Genomic DNA, 22175 nt, shown 5'->3' with positions numbered 1-22175 from the left:
TTCAATAGCATGTAAAATAAACTGAAACAGTATAATATAGGAAATACCCACTGCTCTTTTCCCCAAAGACACAAAAGTCCATATTCAGGTATATTGAATGCATCCCACACAGAGGATGGTCCACCATGCATAATGGCTTCTCATGCTGCTAGACTCTTCTGGTGATCTGCTATAGGCAAACATGTGAGTGGAAATTTTCTGAAGGTAAAAATGATAAAATGACTGTAAATACTTTATAGAGTAGAATGAGATGTTTATATAGTAAGTAGTTATGATACCTGTGGCATCTCCCTGCAGACATTCTCAACCTCTGTAGACATAATGGCGCAATTCTCACATGTACACCTGTTCCAGGAAAGAGATGGCCAAAATCACTACATTCCAAGTGGCTGTTTCTATAAACCTTAGTGTACTAATAACGTCAAACATCTGGTGCAACTACACAAGCTAGAGCTTACAAATAGAAACAAAATAGATATAAGCTTATTTATCAGTAAAGTGGTGTAGTGGGATGGATAGAATATCAGACAGCCCCTTTTCAGACCTGTGGTAGGTCATGTTATTGTAATACTGTAGTTTACTGTTACAGTTAATCAAACTAGACCAACTGTTTATAAAAATCTATACAAAAATACTCAGTGCATACTTTGAACACTTTATCTACTGTCCATAATAAAACCTAATTTAATGGATGAGATTACATTTAAGCAGTCAGTTACATATAAAGAGGCTAAACTAACCATATTTCCCAACTGCATTAACGTAATTATCATATAATAGAAAAAGGTTATAATGCATTTAAGTAGATATTTCGAGGTAAATGTTTTCTGTAACTTCAAACAAGTTCTGACCGATGTCATGAAAAGAATGACATTGGTCTTATTTACAGTTAGTTCAAACATAGAAAACACAGAAACCTTGTTTATCCTTTCAGTGATAATATGTTTGATTTTATTCCTGTTTTCCTCCTAATACACAACTGCCTTTGTTCTAACAGCATAAAATAGTACGATCACTGGCTAATATAAGTACATACAAAACGCAAAACAAATGTAAGTGACTATGTTTACACCTAACCTTAACCTGTTGTCAATATAGTCTAAGTCAGAATGAATCAAATGTTTTTGGTTGCAATGATGTGCTGACAGCCACATCTTCTAAAGACCACTTTGCTCTAGCTTGGCCCTCAACACACACCGCGGGTGAAAGGGTGTTGTTAGCATGGACCTATTTGCATTGAAGCTACATGGCCCCAAAATGAGTCATTTTGAATCTCCTGCTACAGACAGGTTGAAAGGTGACCTGTGGTGAATAGTCCTTGTTGACTTTTGGCACAAGCATGTCACAGAAGTCTTCTTAGGACATCAGAGAACTGATTTTATTGTATCAAATGGGGTATTTCATGTCACCTTTAACCTGTTTAGACTAGAGTGTGTGCTGATAGTAATATAAAGCTGTGATGTTCTTTTTAGACTCCTGGATGTTGGAGTGACAGAGAGAAGAGGAGCATTCACCAGCACTCTTTGTCCTGGGGCAGCACCAACCAGCTCAGAGAGGCATGGCACTAACATGAACACAAAAACACATTTAATTAAATACTTAAATACTTTTAAATTATGTTTTAAAACAATGTTTTAAATTAAATACTATTTAATGCAAAGGGTTGTAAATCTTCTAAACATAGAGCTGCACATTTTGGCACTTCTATTTTGGGGTAGCTTAGGCACCAGGTTTGAAAAGGAAGAAGAGTGTGTGGAAAAAAATAGGCTCACTCTGGTGCTGCTGGATCGATTTTGAATCTTTTTTAACAGTCCATTGTGAGTCTGACTGTTGTTGGAGTGCAAGGCTAAATGAACACTGTAATAGTAATGTTATTATCTGCACGCACCAACATCTTGATTTTAAGACAAGGCAAATTTTATTTATTATAAATTATAAATTTGATATGGATGTCACCCAATTACTGAGTTATTTTGATACCTTCTGCTGAATTTGAGTCTGATACGTTTATGTATCTGACAGTGAAATAACAGCAGATACTAGATGCTAAATGTTATGCTCTTTATTTTTCTAAAGTTACTTCATTCAAATACTGTTGTTCATTGTTGATGAGAACATGACAATGCTCTTGGTGAATTCCTTGATACTTTCAGACCTGCAGTGTTTCTATGTGGGGATGAAATAGCAGTGAATAAAGTACAGTTACTGACATTTTTCTTCAGCTGTGTAGCTCCTGTGTGACATTAAAAGTGTGGTATACGTGACTTTATGATACTGATGGTGTATAGCAGTGATACTCACATCCTCTAAAGCTGCACCCAGCATGGTACTATCAGTCTTTCTCAGCTCCACCCTGCTGATTCTCAGCAGCAGCAAGGGGGTGGCTGATAATGCTATCCCACTCTTAACTACCCATTTCCTCTGTTTGCAATGACCATAACCTGTTATAGTTTATAGTGAGCCAAGCCCATGCTGGCTCTTCTCTGCCTTCTGCAGCAAAGGGAACAATAAGGGCTGGGATGACAACTTAGCCCACACTAATGTGTCCACAGGCTTGTTACTGAGGTCCAGGCTTGCAGGGGAGAAGCAGCACTGACACAGATGCTACAGATGTCAGTAGACGAACTGCAAGTGGGAAGAGGAGAGGAGGGGACACAGTTGTAATTGGTAGTCTGAGTAATCCTAGTTTTAGTCAAAAAAAACTCTTAACTGGCAGGTAAACAACATGTGGGCTTGGTGTGAGAATAGGTGCATTGTGTGTTTTACATAGAGGACTACCTCACATCATTAAACACTGATGCATTATTAAATGATCCTCGAAAAACTTGTCGTACCACTCACAGTATTTACATTATGTCATTGTCTCTTTGTGCAGTGACCTTGGTCATTGTGCCATGGTTCTGCTTATATCCATACATTTTACCAACACTTTCTCTGGTCATTGTTCCAGACATTCTCTCTGTAATCTCTGCTCTTTAAAAACATCAGCCAAACATCTGTTTGTCTGAATGAGCATTGAGCGTATGGGCCCTCTTCCCACTCGATTCTAATGCTCGTTGATAGTCCTGAGCCTATATTTAGGTTAAAGTCAGCTAAGAGAAATGTCAAAGCAAGATTATCCATCACATTAATTGGATGGGTGGGGGTGAAGAGTGAGTGAACTGATGGGGAGTCCTCAGGTAGTCTAGGCCTATAGCAGCATAACTAAGGGATGGTTCAGGGTCACCTGAGCCAGCTCTAACTATTAAGGTTTGTCAAAAAGAAAAGTTTTAAGTCTAACCTGAAAAGAAGAGAGCTGGTTCCACAGAAGCGGAGCTTGATAGCTAAAGGCTATCTCTGGGAGCCACCTGCACTCTGAGAGCGAAGTGGTCTATTGGGATAATATGGTACTATGAGGTCTTTAAGGTATGAAGGAGCTTGATCATGAAGGGATTTGTATGTGAGAAGAAGGATTTTAAATTCTTTTCTGTATTTTACAGGGAGCCAATGAAGAGAAACTAATATAGGAGAAATATGATCTCTCTTGCTAGTTCCTGTCAGGACTCTGGCTGCGGCATTCTGGATTAACTGGAGGCTTTTTATGGAGATACTGGGACATCCAGATAGTAATGAGTTACAGTAATCTAGCCTTGAGGTAACAAATGCATGGACTAGTTTTTCTGCATCATTTTGAGACAGGATGTTCCTAATTTTGTTTTATGTTTGAATTATATCTTTCAAGTGGCTTTTTCAGTCTGAGGGAAAGCTGGTAGGAAACTCACATTTATTTTTCAGGTTGGTTTCACTCCACCCCTAGCCTAAATAAGCTCATTAGGTGAGCTATGTAAATGAGGCAAGAGTCATGAGACCCACAACAGAATTGGTTTCACTTCACACTTAGGTGAACAGTGGAATTGAGCACAAGTGAAGGTCGTTAGGATATGATAGGCGCCTCCTGCGACCTCTCTGATCCACAAACTTTGTGTAGAGTGTGTCCTCCCTGAAGGACATGTGAATTGTCCCTTAACTTCCTGGGAATAGATGAAAGAGCAGCCTGGTAGATTCAAGACAAGTTATGGAGTCCCCCACCCCGGGAGGGTTTTTCCACCTGAACATGTATGGCTTTTCTGACACCTCAAACCATCTATCTTCTCTGTCCAAAATACGCACGTCTTCAAATGAGTGTTGTGTGTCATTTAAATGGAGGTAAATTGCTGGTTGTAGTCCTGAGGAGCTGCTCCTCCTGTGCTGGGCCACCCTTCTGTTAAGCGGTTGTTTGGTTTCTCCAAAGTATACTTTTGAACATTCCCTACACTGGGGTTTGTGTCATCTTTTGTTTTGATGTCGATCTTTAGGGTGACCTAGTCTCTCTCAGTGTATTGAGGGGTCTAAAGTGAACCAGTATGTGATGCTCTCCTCTTTTAGTCTTCTAATAGATGTTATCACATTGGCCGTGGGAATGCTGGTGCAGAGGGATGTAACATCAAAGAATACTAGTTTTATCTCTATCCGGTACTAGATCTCTTACTATGATGAAGCTTGACGTTTTATGCCATTTCTCAGGGCGTGCAAATAATTACCTGGTTCACCTAAGATCATTTCCATATGAACAGTGCCCTCAGTGCAAAGCAGGATCACATTAGCTATAATGAGGTGAGACAGGAGAAACCGTGCCACTCCTTACTTTTATACGGATTACATAAAAAGAGATGATTTGTTTTTTACTTTGACTTGACTGTTTCATTTAAATGAAGACATTTCAAGCTTCCAATGTATATATTTCTAATGTTTTTGAGGCAAGCATTCGCTGAGATTCAGGTTGTTTCATTCTGTCTGTGGAGATGGATAATAAAACTAGACCCTTTACAGATTCATATGATATATTGCTCTTATCTGTACAATCACAACTGACGGAGTAATTTAAGTTCGTTCGACAAAACATCGTCGACCCCTGAGGGTTAACCCAAGTTGCTTCTTCAGACTGAGGGAAAGCTGGTAGGAAACACATTTATCTTTTAGGTTGGTTACACTCTACCCCTAGCCTAAATAGGCTAATTAGATGAACTATGGAAATGAGCATTGGTAAGTGTCGTTAGGCTCTAATGATTGACTTTTGTGATGTCTCTGATCGAGAAACTGGGTGTAAAGCGTGTCCTCCCAGAAGGACATGTGATGGGTTCCCCAAGATACACAAAGAAGAAGCCCCTCTCAAGCCACAGCTTGCAAAATCACTAGCTTGACATCCGGGGGATATTGTGTCTTCCAGTCGGGCTACCAAAATTTATCTCCACCCTGCCCGTTGGACAATCAGATAGCCATTCAGGCTATCAGATTCTGTGATGTATCATCACCCTGCTCGTCGGACTATCAGATAACCTGTCGGGCTACCAGATTTGCAAGCCCTGCAGGCCTATCATCAGCAGCATAAACTCAGTAACACATAACACTGCCAAACACCCTGCCACCACCTTAGCACCACTGGTAGGTCACACAGACCACCACATCCAGAATTCAGGCATTTGCCTCCAAAAGTATTGAATGAAATACAGTTACTTGTGTAACGTTTCAAGTTTATATCTCTTAAGTTGTTTTTGTCTATTTTATTCCAGCAGATTGTGAAGCTTCGGCAGCAACTTCAGCACAGTAAACAAGGAGGACACCACAGTAAAGACAAGGACCGACTGTCCCACTTCCAGGGCAACATCATCACCTACACCGCCCTCCCCAGCCCTACCAACCACACATCCACAGACAACCACGTTCAGGTAGTACACTGCTCACAAGGTGCTCTCGAGGTGGTAGGAGTAAGCTGAAAACATGATTTTAATTCAGACTGACTCATTTAAAAATACTGCATTGTACACTGGCAAGATTTGTTCCATGAAAATAGAAAAAACTGTAGAGAGTGGTTTTGTGCCATCAGCTCACAAAATGATGAATTGATGTATACTGTATTTATGACTGTGTAATACATAGTTATAAAAACAGTATACAACAAAGCTTAGTATACTCCTGAAATATAATATTGCATAACAGGCTGCCTAGACTACCTTGTCTATACTGGCCCCGAAGTCTATTCTAAGCATGGCAAAAAGTCAGTTTAACTGTGACCGCTGAGGAAAAATCTGTTAACTGTGGCTGCTGTGGGAAAAAGTATGTTTAACTACTTTAGCTGTCAACAGGACTCAAAAAAGGGGATGCAAATTAGCTCTATAGTCAGCTGTTGTCTTCTAATTATTCAGTTTTTCAATTCAGTTCATTTCAATTTTATTTGTATAGCGCCAAATCACAATACAAATCATCTCAAGGCACTTTACAAAAACTAAAACTAAAAACCCAACAATTCCCTTATGAGCAAGCACTTGGCGACAGTGGAGAGGAAAAACTCCCTTTAACGGAAGAAAAAAACCAGCAGAATCCGGCGATTCAATTTCAAGTTCAATTCAATTTATTTATATAACACCAAATCACAATACAATCATCTCAAGGCACTTTACAAAAAAGTAGAGAGAGTGCCTGCCTCCCTGAACCAAGACTGGGAGCTGGTTCCACAGGAGAGGAGCTTGATAGCTAAAGGCTCTGCCTCCCATTCTACTTTTGGAAACTCTGGGAACCACAGGTAGACCTGCACTCTGAGAGCGAAGTGGTCTATTGGGATAATATGGTACTATGAGGTCTTTAAGGTATGAAGGAGCTCGATCATGAAGGGGTTTGTATGTGAGAAGAAGGATTTTAAATTCTATTCTGTATTTTATAGGGAGCCAATGAAGAGAAGCTAATATAGGAGAAATATGATCTCCTTTGTTAGAACCATATAGAACCATAGAAAAACATGTTTGAATGGACACTTTTACAGACACAACCTTGTTAGTCTTAAGGTGTGATGCCCATCTGACAAACCAGCCTTGTGCCATTGAAAAGTGTCCTACGAAGTGATTTCTTAAGATCGGGAACCCTGAGAAGTGTTGCCCTAAATAAGTTCAAACTGAAGTGCCTGACTATGGCTGATGCTGTGATAATTAAATAATGTATGAAGGTTCTGAATTTAAATTTGTTTAACTTATTTCCACTTCTGTCCTAGAGACTCAATTCTCTGTACCACTACATCTATAGACCTGTAAAATATAGATAAAGCAAACCAGAATGCAGTATTGTTTAAAGTGGATGTCACTGTCCCACAAGACAATTGGGGAGCTACTCACTGCTGTTAAAAAGGAAGAAAATATCAGATGAAGGTGCAACAACTCCATAGACATGTTGGATACCAAAGAAATGAAGATTAAATCTTCTGTCTCACACATTTTGCCTGTCATCTGAAATGAAGTGTGAAAGCATGTAATTTCCTTATTTCTGGTGTCTCTGCAGCTTTAAATCCACTCTTAAACTGCCTGCTGCAGTCAATGCTTTACTACATATACATATTATGTGAGCTGATTTAAACAGAATTTGCTTTTTGCTGTGCAATGTGAAGAAAGTTGAGGAAATAAAAAATTGTGATGATAAAATATAATGATGACTTTGGCAGATAAATCATATACAGTTCAGGATTGTGAAATTTACCAAATTCAAATTCAATGCAAGTTGTTTAATGCAAGGTTTTGGAAGCAGAACATGTGCAGGAAGCCTTGACTAAAAGGAAATTAGGCACATTTGTTCTAAATCAAACACATTGTACGTGTGTGTATTGCAGCAGTTTTCCATGTCGAAGTCGGCCCAGATGCCGCTGTCCAACATCACAGTGCCAAAGCCCTCAATCTCCAGGGTGCCCAGCAGCATGGAGGGCATCAACCATGAGCTGGAAAAGGTCTTCATCAAAGACAATGGCGAGAAGGAAGAGCTAAAGGTGGAGCTCTGTTTTATCTCAACTGATAGTGAGACAAATATTGATAAGCCCAGTGTAACATTACTCTTCTCTTTGTGTGAGTTCTGATTAGTAGTCTTCTCTTCCTTCACGCTGTCTTCTTGGACTCCACAGTCCCTTGAGGTTCCTGACGGACGGCGGGCACCCTTTCCTCCCCAGCAGCGCAGCAGCAGCACCCGAAGTGTTGACACTCAGACTCCTTCAGCCCCTGGCCGGTCCAGCAGCTGCTCCAGCCTGTCTCCATGTCCATCACCAGCCTGCCCTCCTGGTTCACATGATGGCAGTCCTTACTCCACAGAGGACCTACTGTATGACCGGGATAAAGGTAAAGCATTGTTATGGCAAGTGACTTCAATTGCTGGACTTTGTGTTGTTCCACCAGTTTTTCCACATTTGTCATGGGTCTTTGAAAACTACAGTTTTAGAAAGGAACGTTCTAGGGCAGACTGAATTAGCATATGTGGTTTATTGATATCTATTTTATATCCACAGTAATCACCTCGGTGTTAGTTTACTTTTATATCCTGCACAAGGTTGGTTGCATTTCAGCATAGAAGAAGAATGTGAGCTTCTACTACAGGCCTGAAGGCATGCTTACTTTGGTCATCACTACTTTTGGCTACCTGAAATATGGGCTTGTTATGTGAAACATTATGGCACAAGACACTGAGAGTTGGTACAGTGGGTTTCTATATCAGTACTAATACTAAAGGTATTTTCTAAACTTGTTGCTGCACTAAACCTTAACTGGAAGTCACAGGTGCAATCACTTCTTCTGCAGTGATCACAGGTAAACCCACTTTTATCAGAGTGGTCACAAGTAAACTGACTTTTGCTGTATTGAGATTAGATTATTAAGATTAGAATAGTGTGGCCAGTGTACTGTATCTGTTTATCTCACCTGTTTTTATTTACACATAAGATCCAGAACTGACAAGAGGGCTCCTGCAAGCATTTTAAAAACAAGTAAAACAATACAGAAACTGATAACAAATTTGTGAATCAATTGATTTAATCACGTGGGTACGCTAAATAGGAGAGCATTACATTAGTCAAGTCTGTGTGATATAAAAAATTAGGGCTGCACCCATCAATCAGTTTTGGAGTTGAGTATTCTACCGAATATTTCATCTCATGGCTTCTCGCCATGTGCTCAGCTTCCTCCCACACTCCAAACACCTTCAGGTTAGGTTGACTGGTGGCTTGCCTATAGATGTGGTTGATTCTTTGTCTCTACACGTTAGACCTGTGATAAGACTAGCAATCTGTCACCAGTGTCACCTCAGAACTGCTTGTGGAAAACATGCTTCACAATGTACACACATGGACAAAATTGTTGGTACCCTTCCATTGAAGGGCGAAAAACCCATAAGGTTCACTGAAATAACTTGAAACCGACAGAAATAATGAATTAAAATTTACTGAAAATTAACTAATAAAAATCAGACAATGTTTTTGAATTGTGGTTCAACAGAAGCAATTAAAAAAATAAACTAATGAAAATGGACAAATGAGGGTAACCTTAACTTAGTATTTTGTTGCACAACCTTTTGTGGCAAACACTGCATTTAAACAATTTCTGCAATTCTCAATGAGACCTCTACACCTGTTAACAGGTATTTGGCCCACTCCTCATGAGCAAACTGCTCCAGCTGTCTCATGTTTGAAGGGTGCCTTCTCTAGACTGCATGTTTCAGCTCTTTTCACAGATATTCACCCAGATAGGATTTAGCTCAGGACTCATAGAAGGCCACTTCACAATAGTCCAATGTTTTGTTCTTAGTCAATTTAATTCAATTCAGTTTTATATGTATAAAAATCACAATCATCTCAAGGCACTTCACAAAAAACAAAAAGTCTTGGGTGTTTGTAGCTGTGTGTTTTCAGTCATTATCCTGTTGGGAGGACCCATGACCTACAACTGAGACCAAACTTTCTGACACTGGGCAGCACACTTCACTCCAGAATGCCTTGATAGTCTTCAGATTTCATTGTATCCTGCACAGATTCAAGATTCAAGATTCCTTATTGTCACTTTACTAAGTACTGGGTACTAAGTACAGCGAAATTAGAGCAATCCTTACAGTGCAAGACAATACAAATAAAATTTGAAAAATAAAATTTGAAAAATTAATAATAATAATAATAATATCAAATAAACACTAGTCAAAGCAATGAAAGCCGAGAAATGCAGCCAGTAAGTAGATGAACAATATGACTATTGTAAATTATTGCCCAGTAATTGGTGAGTGAATTTGCATATACATAAAAATAAAATATTGCACAATAATTGAAATATGAAGAGAGAAAGTGTTAAATATAGTATTGCACAATAGTTGAGATGGATAAAGTGTTAGAATGTCATGGGGTGTGTACATGTTAAGTATACAATATAAGGTGCAGTGAAATGTAAACATGAATAAATACAATAGAATCTAAACATCAGTAATGCAGCAGAATTTAAATGAGTATAAAATATAAAGTGCAGCAATGGTAAACCTGAGTATACAGCAGAACTTAAACATGTAATAATTGCAATCCTTCAGTTGTGTGTGTGTGTGTGTGTGTGTGTGTGCGTGCGTGCGTGCGTGCGTGCATGCATGTGTTACAAGCCAGCAGCGTTTAGCTCCCGTATGGTGCTGGAGTAGAAACTATTATTGAAGTCTGTTGGTTTGTGAACTGATGGATCTGAAACGTTGGCCAGAGGGAAGCTTTTTAAATAAGTGATGTCAAGGATGGGAATGGTCCTTTAGTATGCTGTATAACGTTCTTGCAAAGAAGGTAGAGAGCAGCCGATGATTTTACTAGCCGTGTTGATCACCCCAGGAATCTGAAGGCTGGGACCCACTCCACGCAGACTCCATTGATGTGCAGTGGTGTGTGCACCCTATTGTGTTTTCGGAAGTCTATAAAGTGCTCTTTGGTTTTTGTGGTGTTTAGGACCAGGTTGTTTGTTTGGGGACGGTTGGTCAGCAAGTCCTTAATCCAGTAGCAGATTGTTGATGAGAAGCTGAAAATCTTCCAGCCTAATTACTAGTCTGTCTGGAATGACTGTGTTGAACACAGAGCTATAATCCACGAAGAGCATCCTGACATAGTTTCCCCGTTGTTCCAGATGAAGTAGTGCGGTGTGTAGGGCAGTGGCAATGGCATCTTCTGTGCACCTGTTGGCTCTGTATGCAAACTGGTGTTGGTCAAAAGGGACTGGTAGATTGGTTTTGATGGGTTCTTGAACCAATCTCTCAAAACACTTCATAATGACTGGCGTGAGTGCAACCGGGCGGTTGTCCTTGAGGTCGTTGATCACTGTTTTCTTTGGTAATGGAATTATCGTTGCTGACTTCAGGCAGGAAGGGATTGTGGCTGTTGACAGAGACCAATTGAAGATCTTCGTGAAGACTGCACAGAGCTGGTCTGCACATTCTCTGCGCACCCTTTGCTGTCACTCCATCAGGGCCTGCAGCTTTCCTTGGGGTAACAGACCACAACACTTTGCTCACCTTATGTTCCTGCAATGGAGGTAAAAGGTCTGGGGTGGGTGTGGGTGAGGTGACCATCTCCGTTGCTCTCACATCGAAGTGGGCAAAGAAGTGATTGAGTTCCTCTGCTAGTGGAGCATTAATGTCAAACATCTTGTGACTGTTATTATAATTTGTGAGGTGCTGAATCCTCTTCCAGTGTCATCGTGGGTTGTTGTGAATGAAATGGTCCTCTCTGTCTTTTGTACTATGCTTTCACACCCTTAATGGCTCTCTTAAGGTTGGCTCTGTCTGTACTGTAGAGGACTTTGTCTTTAGGTTTGAAGGCAGCATTGTGGGCTTTTAATAGGGTCTTGACTTCCTTAGTCATCCAAGGTTTCTGGTTAGGGTAGATTCTGACCTGTTTGTCATTGTCCACGCAGTTCTTGATGTAGCTGAGTACTGTTGTTGTGTACTCCTCTATATCCTGGTTCTCAAAGACCTCCCAGTTAGTTCTTTCAAAACAGTCTTGAAGTTGAGAAGAAGCTACTTCTGGCCATGTTTTCACAGACTTGATGGTTGGGGGAGGTTTCCTTCTCAGTGGGGTGTATGATGGGATTAAAAGCACTGAAATGTGGTCTGACTGACCAAGTGGGGCAGTGGGATTGAGCTGTAGCCTTTCTTGAAGGTGGAATAGGCCTTGTCCAATGTGTTTTTTCCTCTTGTTGCACATTTAATATGCTGATGGAATTTGGGAAGAACTATTTTTAGATCTACATGATTGAAATCCCCCGCTATAATGTGGACAGCATCGGGGAGTGTGTATAAATTGATAGCATGTAGCAGATGGCCCTATGCTACCTTAGCATTAGCATCCCGTGGAATGTAAACACCGATGATCATGACAGCAGTAATTTCCCGAGGCAAGGAGAAAGGCTGCATTTGACAGGCAGAAACTCCAGATCAGGAGAGCAGCGTCTGTCTACAATGCTGACATTGGGGCACCAGTTGTCGTGTACGTAGATGCAGAGTCCCCCGCCTTTGGTCTTACCGGAGTATGTCCCAGCGGAATTCTGTACGTCCGGTAAGCTCAATGGCGGCGTGCGGTATAAGTGGGTTTAGCCATGTTTCCGTTATTAGTAGGATGCAGCAGTCCCTTATGGTGTTATTCGTGGCGATCAGCAGTTGTAGTTCGTCTTTTTTGTTGGCTAGCGATCTGGCGTTTGTAAGAAATACGCTCGGGAGAGGAGGTTTGTGCGGTTGTTTCCTTAGCTTAGCTAGCACCCGCGCTTTTGCTTCCTGTGTCTCTTTCGCCTCCGTCGCTTAGAGCCGATAACAATCCACGGAGAGCCCGGTGTCCTGGCTATCTCCTCCGGTATGTTGTGCGACCTCTGAAATTCGCTCGTAATAGCTTGGTTGCAGTAAAAACCTATGTTCAGGATATAAACTGTAACTCACCTGACTAATTTTAATGTTTACTAAAAAACACACCGCTATTTAGTCAACTCGAGCCAATGACTCTAGTCAATTCAAAACACCCTGTCAGATGCAGCAAAGCAGCTCCAGAACATAACGAGCCTCCTCCATGTTTCAAAGTACATTCAGCGTTTTTTTCTTTGGATGCTTCATTTTTGTGTCTGTGAACATAGAGCTGACGTGACTTGCCAAAAAAAATTTTCTCATCTGTCCAAAGGACATTCTCCTAGAACGTAGGTCACTAACAGGCGGACCGCGGTCCGGGTGCGGATACAGAAACCACCCCATATGGACCCGGACCTACAGCCAAAACAGAAGGTTAAGATTTAAAAGCTAACGGGGCGCTTCTATTTCCACCGGCGCAGCTTTTGTAGACTTTACGGTAGTGGAAACGCACAGACCAATTGCATGCGAGTTGAGCCATCCCACGTGATACCACTCAGCCAATCAAGTCTGTGCATCCCATGCGGTAAACATTACGACTCTACAGTGTAAACAGCGCTAGAGGCAAGTTACACATGAGGAGACTACAAAGAAAAAGAAAAAAGGCGATACATGTAGAAAAAGGGAGAGAAACAGGCAAGTGAGACAGACTAAGAGAGAGAACTTAGTTAATGAGAGAACATTATACATATCTACAGCCATACATATATGTTCAGTTGTATGTTACATGACAATAAATAGTCGGAAAGTTTTTGAATTGTACTGAATTCATTTGATTTGACAGTCAGGTATTGATTACATGCAGATGTTGATAAAACCACTAGGCTACTTAAATACATATCACACTAACTAGTTAGACATTATGATCTTCCGGACCTTAGCTTAAAGAAATTTTCTCTAACTGGACCTCTTTAAATTTTAGTTGAATACCTCTGTCCTAGAAGCTTTGTGGCTTGTCAATATGAATTTTGACAAATTCTAGTCTCACTTTATTATAATTTGCTTTCATCAGTAAAGTCCTCGGTCGTCTTCCATTGAGTCCACATTGGCTCAAACAGGGATGCATGGTGCAAACTGACACTGATGTACCTTGGAGTTCACCTCTAATCTCTTTGGAAGTTGTTCTGGGCTCTTTGATTACCATTTGTATTATCTATCTCTTCAATTTATCATCAGTTTTCCTCTTGTGGCCACGTCCAGGGAGGTTGGCTATAGTCCCATGGACCTTAAACTTCTGAATCAGATGTGAAATTGTAGTCACAGGAGCATCAAGCTGCTTGGAGATGGTCTTATAGCTTTTACCTTTAACATGCTTGTCTATAATTTTCTTTCTAAACTCCTGAGACAACTCTGTCCTTAGCTTTCTGTGGTCCGTGTTCAGTGTGGTACACACCATGATACCAAACAGCACAGTGGTTACTTTTCTGTGATGCTAATTACAGGACACACTTTAGTTTAACATGTCCCTATGGTCAAAGTATTTTCAATCTTTTAGGGGTACCATCATTTTTGTCCAGGGCAGTTTCATTAATTTGTTCTTTTAATTGCTTCCATTGAACCACAATTCAAAAGCAATGTCTGATTTTCATTAGTTAGTTTTTAGTGAATTTTTATTTACTTTTGTCAGATTCAAGTTATTTCAGTGACCATTGTGGGTTTTTCTTTTTTTAATGGAAGGGTACAATTTTGTCCACATCTGTATCTCAGATAAGAGAAAACTGAAAGCATTTTAAAATGAGGGCGATGGGTCAGTGGGGGACAGCAGAAATGTTCCAGAAACTGTCAGTGGTCATTGCTCTAAAGCATCTGTATACCCTGCATTTCTGTGGTCACAGACAGCGGAAGCAGTTCACCACTGCCCAAGTTTGCCTCCTCCCCCAAACCCAACAACAGCTACATGTTCAAGCGAGAGCCACCAGAGGGTTGTGAGAAGATTAAAGCTTTTGAAGAGATGAGGTAACAACTAATATTTGTGTTGAATTTAAACTCCTCTCCTCTGCCTCAGAAATGCATGATTCTCACTGGCACAGCATATGTTTCTCTGCAGCTCCAGGCAGTCCACATCAGCATCAGTCCCCCTCTTCTCATGCCCTGACAAAAACAAAGTCAACTTCATCCCAACGGGTTCGGCGTTCTGCCCTGTCAAACTTCCCGGTTCCCTGCACCTTACCCCAGCCTCAGAACCCGAAGAGGATGAGGACGACACAGTGTCCACCAACTCAGAGCTCCAGGGAGCCACGTCATTCTACGGTGGCCCCACTCAGGTCTCCACGAGCACCAGCACAGACGATCCTCCAGAAGAGCCTGGATCACCCTCAGAGACTGCAGACTCCCAGACAGACAGATTCCCTACCAGCTAGACCTGAGCAGAGCTGGCCTCTGGCTCCAGGATCCACACTAGCGACCACCATCCATCACCACTAACTGTCCCACCAACACCTCCCACTGCTCTGCCAGGGGAGTCTCTGTCTTTCTGTGCTGACGCCCTCCACTCCTCCTTTCTATCTCTGCATGACATAGCAACAGTGTCCCAAATAACCACCACCGCCACCACAAAGACTCACCACCTTAATATTCCAGCTTAATGTCTGAGCTGTTGTTGGCAGGGAAGGACCTGATGGTTAAAGGTTATCCTATGCAGGCATTGGAGGAAAGAATTGAGCACTATGGATGGGGTGAGGGGCATGCATTTTAAACTGGTAGTATATTTCTGATTAAATTATGTGTTGTGTTCTGTTTGAACAATCAGTATAAATAAGCTCTCTAAACATATATGAATATATATACATATATCTATATGAAAAGAAAGAAAAATGCTTGTTAAAAAAAATCTAAAACTGTATTGCTGTGTGATGTACCGAACAGGACGAACAGCTGTACGATTGAGGATTATGTTTACACTATTGAGGTCACCGGTTTAAACCCTAAAAACTCAAAAAAGTGCAAAGACAAACTAATCTGGGTAAAAGTGAAAGAAAACAAAAGAAACAATAAAATGGCCATAAATTGGTTGCAAATTGTCTGCATCTGGCCTTGCTTCAGGTATTTCACAATTAGAGTCTATACTCAGGTAAATTGGAATGTATGTCCATACAAATATCTGCAGCTTGACGAGCTGAGCAGATTCGCTGTCATTTATTCCTGGTTTTTTTCATTCCCAGACAAACCATTCCTTGTGTTTCAGAGTCCAATCTGAGACTAGACCTAAAATCGGACCTGTAGAGGGTAAAGGGTTGAAGTCGTGGGTATCCCCTTTATGGCTGCCTTTTTTCAGACTGGTGGGATAATGTATGGACCTCACACACTGTGACTGATAGTTTGTGGCTGTGTGTGTACTGGTGGAAGTATATTGAAAAGAGACTTGAAGGACATGAAGTGGTTGTTTGTTATTTTAGTCTGTTAATGTGTTATTGGCTCTCCTGGGCCTGTTGACAATGGATCAGAAGTGGACAAGTCTGCTGTACCATCATATGAGCATGCAATCAAACTGAAGCATTGAGTTCTTTATATGTGCAGATTGGAGGTATAGTTGTACGCATATTTTCTGAGATACTAATGATTGTTTAAGTTAAACTTAAGTTTTCTAAGCCGTAGAAGCAGATTTAAACATAGATATAACATACATTAAACATATATTCATTGTTAGTTTTTTCGGACAAAGGTGTCTAAACTTGAATTATTGAAGAACTGCATTGACGATAGGCCCTAATCACGTTTGCTTTTAAAAATTAGATTTTTAGTGGTCTATTGGCTAACAGTTCCCTCCAATACATCCATTGAAATTGATTTGTAATGCATTTTGAATGAGTGTTAACTACCTTACTACATAATTGTCTAGAAAGGAACCCAGTTATTGAGCCCTGAAGTAATAAGGCTTGATGGAGTTCTGTTCCTGTTTTTCTCTGGTCTCTGAGAATGTAACGTTTGCTGAAAAGTTACAGGACCAAAGTGAAGCCTAAATAGTAAGGAAGAGTCACAGTCAGCCATAAAGTCAGACTCAAAATTTTCATTTCATTTAAACTATTATTAGCAAGAGGAATCATGTTTTACTTCATCCTCTAGCTGTCTTAATGTAAATGGTATTAGCAGTCAATGTGTAAATCAGTGGCACAAGCTGAGCCTTAGTAACCATGACTTCCTGGTCATCAAGGTTATTGCTTGGTAGAATTTTAAATTTTGCCCAGGTCCTGGTGTCTGTCTCTGTGTGCCTCCTCTGTCCAAGGTGTGAACCACCTCTCACCCAGTGTCAACTGGGATCAGCTCAAGGCCCCATCTCACCCTCAATAAAAAAGCTGCACATCCATCCATTGAAGTGTCAAACCATTAGTCCTTTTTATATATCAGTTGAGCTCTAATAAAAACAGGAGCCTGGTAAAAAAATAATAAACAAAGTATACATGACCTTAGCCGTAACCCTGTCACCAGTTCGATGCCAAGGCCTATGTAGTCATATTTAGTTACAGTTTGCTACAAGATAAAAAATAAGTCTAGCCATACAAGTTGAGTGTTTGTACGTCTACCTCCAATCTGCATTCAGTTAATATCCAAACTGTTCTGATATAGGTAATTGCTTTTCTATTAGCCTTCAAGGCTTAAATAGATTCATGATTATTCATTCCTAAATTTGCTCTTATCCTTTTCATTTGATCACTTTAAGAGACTAGCTACAGTACTAAGAAATGTTTGGTTGCAGCTACAGTAGCACCTTCATCTGTTTGATGCACAGATAAAAAGATCACCCTGGCCTGCCTCCCCTCTCACTGTCTGTCTGTTATTACTGAGTGTTAGGCACCCTAATGCTACTACCAGACGACAACGCTTTCTGAACATCTCATATACTCTGTGGAAAACACCATCCTTAGGCTATTAACTAAGCATCACATGCACAAGTGTAAATGATTCACTGCTTTCATTTGCAAGAGTGCAACATAATCCACATTTATTTTGATATTTGTGTGCTTGTGGAATCCCAGCATTGATGTTTTATTCATATTCATATTTGTATATATGTATATGTGGCTTGTAAAGAGGCTCAATGCAACGTTGTGATTTCTTAAGGCATTTTAGCACCTTACCAAGAGCTATAGCTTTCCCAGTGTCCCACATATACTCAAACATTGATAAGCTATTTGTGTGCAATAATAGAAAAAAAGGTGTTGTCCTCCCAGATGCTGTCCGTTCCTTGACTTGAGTGTCTCATCTTGCATTCCTTTGGTTTTGAGCATGGGGGCTGGATCAGCAAGTAGTTTGTTGCTAAAGCCATCAGCCAATACAAAACCAGCACTGAGAGTGACCAGAGCACATCACTGGCAGGTCAGAGTGTTCATCAACTCAATACATAATACTCCTTGTGTAGCCTGCAGTGTCAACGTTCATGCACAATGGCAATAAAAAAAACTGTTGATTGTTTTGTCCACTTTGTGTGTACATCAGTAAAGAGTCTGTGAGAATCACTTCTTAATATTACAACAGCACCAACAAGATCACTGGAGTATTTCATCACCAGAACGTGGTTGATATTAATGCTGTACCACAAAACATCATTCACCTGCACTATAGACTGATGTCACTAATCAAAGCTCTAGTTTGTGCTCTCTCTCTGTACCTTCTGCAGGTGTCCCTGATCCTGGAACTGTATATTGGTGATGTGCAGTTACTGGCCCCACCAACCTGCAGTGTCTATTTGTTGTTTATTGTTGCTGTTCTTTTCTCTCTGCTCTATCCACTCACCCCAACCGGTCGAGGCAGATGGCCGCCCAAACTGAGCCTGGTTCTGCTGGAGGTTTTTTTCTTCCGTTAAAGGGAGTTTTTCCTCTCCACTGTCACCAAGTGCTTGGTCATAAGGGATTTGTTGGGGGGTTTTTTTTGTTTTTTTGAAAGTGCCTTGAGATGATTGAATTGTGATTTGGCGCTATTCAAATAAAACTGAATTGAATTGAATTGAATTTAAATAGCAGATATAACCATAGGAAGAACCATAAATCTTACGTCAGTGACTAGCTCCCTGCTTTCTGTTAAGCTGTTATTACTTCTTTCAAGCAGCAAACTGTACATTTCCTGTAATAAATCACTTTAGCCAGAAAAAAAATCTTGTGATTCTACAGAGGAAGGGACTTTAGCTGAAAATAAAAATGTAGCGAAAGCTTTGATGATGATGGATGCTGCTTTGAATGTGCTCTGAATGTAGCACCTGTTAATATGTTAATAAGACCGCACTAAGACCACAGTGTCACAGCATAAGATTAAAATCTTTGAATTAATCCTTCCTCGACACATATGTGAATTACAGCTCTTTACAATGTAGAGACCTATCAGTCCTGTTGTGAAGGCCACAGAGATTTAGTAAAGTCAAAGAAAAAGAGCATTTGTTTGGTCAGCATAACACATCATTAGTATTATTGTTATTATCCTAAGTAGTAGTAGTATTGAAAATAATATTGGTCTTGAATCACTGTTTAACTTTATTTAGAAACATGTTAAAACAACCAAAGTCAGTTCCCTAAAACAGGTTTAGCTTCCAGAAACAATCACTTTGGTGAATAGTTTGTATGTGCTGTATGTATGAATGTAGCTGTAGTATATTGTATGCTTTGCACAATTGTACAAATATTTTTATAACATTTTTCACCAATTCCCACCATTATATGAACAGAATTCACTGAGAAATAACCAGCAGATTATATGATAATAAAATTACTGTTAGTTTTAGTTCCTGGAATATGAATGAATTGTTAAACATTAGAGTAAAAGTCATTAGGTTGTCATCACTGTCAGTTAGTTTCATGTGGCCATAACCCTGCACCTGCGTAGGTTTTTCACAACCAAAGACTTAGGCTATGCAAAAACAAACAAACCAAAGAAAATGTACGGCAAGAACAAAACTTTTCAGATAAATGAATTTATTTTGATTGCAGTACCAACATTTTATTCATCGATAGTTTTATTGTTGGGATTGCTGTGCAAAGCAGCAATCCCAAGATATGTTCTTCGTTTTTTCTCTTTATTATTCTTTTTTTTATTTTTATTATTATTCCGCCGTTTTTCGGTCGCTATCTAGTCCTACACCGTTCGACGTAGAAACGTCATTCAAACACCGTCGCGTGCAGCTCGATGAGGAGATGGGTGCTTCTACTTTTCTCAGCGATATCTTTCATAATTTCCGAAATATTCCAGGTTTTGTCGGAATTTTTTCTCATAGGAATGAATGGAGAGTACGTTAAAATCTCCTTTCAACTTTGTCCTCTTTGAGCCTTAACTGTGTCAGCATACTTTCAGCTAGAAACACCATTCGACCTTTAAACGGGTCAGAAGGCATTAATCTATAAGTCTTGTATACAGCTTTTTGATATCTATTACGGTTTTTCTTCAATCGCAGTTTAAGTTTTATGGTTTTTTTAGGAAATTTCTGAATTTTACATTGGTGTGTATGGGAGAGGGCTAGAGTGCGTGATGTCATCGCTAGAGTGGGAGAGGCTGTTAAGTTTAGGGAAAATTTTTCTCTCTAACTTGCCGTCACGGCCACAATTTTGACTCTTCATACACCATTTTCTCAAAAGTAGTAGAGATTTTTGTCTTCTTTCAGGCAATGCTGTTCGTATTTTTATAGGACCTACGGTTTTTCCACAAGGTGGCCTAACAGACAGAGAGTGACTGCTCAATCTCTCATTCACTCCCATTCTAAAGATCTCTACAATTTTTGGAGAGAAACACAAATGAAGGCTGTTTCTAATTCGCCACCAATCCTTCATTTTTTGGAATATCTTCACAAAAAGTGGATCAGTCTCTTTGTTGAAGCCTCCTGGCACTGTTAGTGAAAGAATTATATTGATAGCACTTATAGTTTTTCTGTAATCCTCCATTTTGTAAGGTGAAGTTTTCTCAGTTTCTCCACTCAGCGTGTGTAAAGTGCTGTCACTCCCCCTCTCACTCTGGCCTTTGATCACCATAGCAACTACTCAACACAAAGCAGCTCATTGCGCAATAGCAGCATAGCAGCTGTCTATGTTTGGTAATTAAGAATGACTGGCTGCATAATGTCACATGCTGTTACACTTGGTGACCACTGAGTACCACCCCCACCACCCTCACCCTCACCCCCACTCTGGGCATAGGTCACCATAGCAACAGCTCAAAACAAAGCAATAGCAGCATAGCATCTGTCTGTGGTTGGTAATTAAGAATGACTGGCTGTATAATGTCCACTGCTTTTACACATGGGGATAACTCAATACCACCCCCCTCCCACCCTCACCCTCACCCCCACTCTGGGCATAGGTGACCATAGCAAATACATACAATGCAATAGCAGCATAGCATCTGTCTGTGGTTGGTAATTAAGAATGACTGGCTGCCAAATGTCCACTGCTGTTTCACATGGTGACCACTCTGTACCACCCTCCCCACCCTCACCCTCACCCCCACTCTGGGCATAGGTCACCATAGCAACAGCATACAAGGCAATAGCAGCATATCAGCTGTCTGTGGTTGGTAATTAGGAATAACTAGCTGCCAAATGTCCACTGCTGTTACACTTGGTGACCACCCAGTACCCACCCCCCACCCCCACTCTGCGTTTAGGTCACCATAGCAACAGCTCAAGTCTACAATACAAGTTTAGTCATTAATACGTAGATATTACATTTTTGTAAATTGTAAGGAATATTCAAAATAAAGTTTAGGTTCTTGTACAAGGTCCCAAGAGTCTCCTCCAGCACCTTGTCCTTTCAAAATAAAAGCCCCGAAATAGCATTTTCTCAACAGAATAGCCCTGAAACAGCAACTCAATATTAAAATGGACGTTACCTATTGGCATACAGCTTCAGGTACCAAGCAAGGCCATTTTCCATGTCAGCCATGGTTTCTGACATGGTGAGACTTTCACAATAAAAGCCTACAGTTATTTATAGTAAGTTATTACATTTTTGTAAATAGTAAGGAATATTCAAAATAAAGTCTAGATTCTTGAACAAAGTCGCCAAGAGTCTCCTGCAGCACTTTGTCCTTTCAAAATAAAAGCCCCGAAATAGCATTTTCTCAATAGAAAAGTCCTGAAACAGCAACTCAATATTAAAATGGACGTTACCTATTGGCATACAGCTTCAGGTACCAAGTGAGGCCATTTTCCATGTCAGCCATTGTTTCTGACATGGTGAGACTTTCACAATAAAAGTCTACAGTTATTTATAGTAAGTTATTACATTTTTGTAAATAGTAAGGAATATTCAAAATTAAGTCCAGATTCTTGTACAAGGTCCCAAGAGTCTCCTGCAGCACTTTGTCCTTTCAAAATAAAAGCCCCGAAATAGCATTTTTTCAATAAAAAAGCCCTGAAACAGCAACTCAATATTAAAACGGACGTTGGTTACTGGCATACAGCTTCAGGTACCAAGTGAGGCCATTTTCTTTGTCAGCCATGGTTTTTGACATGATCAGACTTTCACAATAAAAGTCTATAGTTA

At 40.3% G+C, this 22175-nt stretch overlaps 1 protein-coding gene across 4 annotated transcripts in view; it reads left to right on the top strand.

The window, feature by feature from the left end:
- glcci1a (glucocorticoid induced 1a) overlaps positions 1-18133 on the top strand; it is a 44162-nt gene extending 26029 nt beyond the window's left edge. The window contains exons 3-8 of one of the 4 annotated variants that reach the window (XM_026299954.1): positions 1473-1556; positions 5592-5744; positions 7670-7822; positions 7955-8165; positions 14553-14673; positions 14765-18133. In XM_026299954.1, the coding sequence (XP_026155739.1) occupies positions 1473-1556; positions 5592-5744; positions 7670-7822; positions 7955-8165; positions 14553-14673; positions 14765-15077 (1035 nt within the window). In that variant the 3' untranslated portion in view covers positions 15078-18133. Of the gene's footprint in view, positions 1-1472; positions 1557-5588; positions 5745-7669; positions 7823-7954; positions 8166-14552; positions 14674-14764 lie in introns of all 4 variants that reach the window. The other 3 variants (XM_026299955.1, XM_026299953.1, XM_026299956.1) reach the window with 3 other exon arrangements.
- Positions 18134-22175: the final 4042 nt, after the last annotated feature.

Source organism: Mastacembelus armatus, chromosome 11 (assembly GCF_900324485.2).
Source record: "Mastacembelus armatus chromosome 11, fMasArm1.2, whole genome shotgun sequence".
Taxonomy (NCBI): domain Eukaryota; kingdom Metazoa; phylum Chordata; class Actinopteri; order Synbranchiformes; family Mastacembelidae; genus Mastacembelus; species Mastacembelus armatus.
This window is presented reverse-complemented; position numbering and strand designations above follow the sequence as displayed.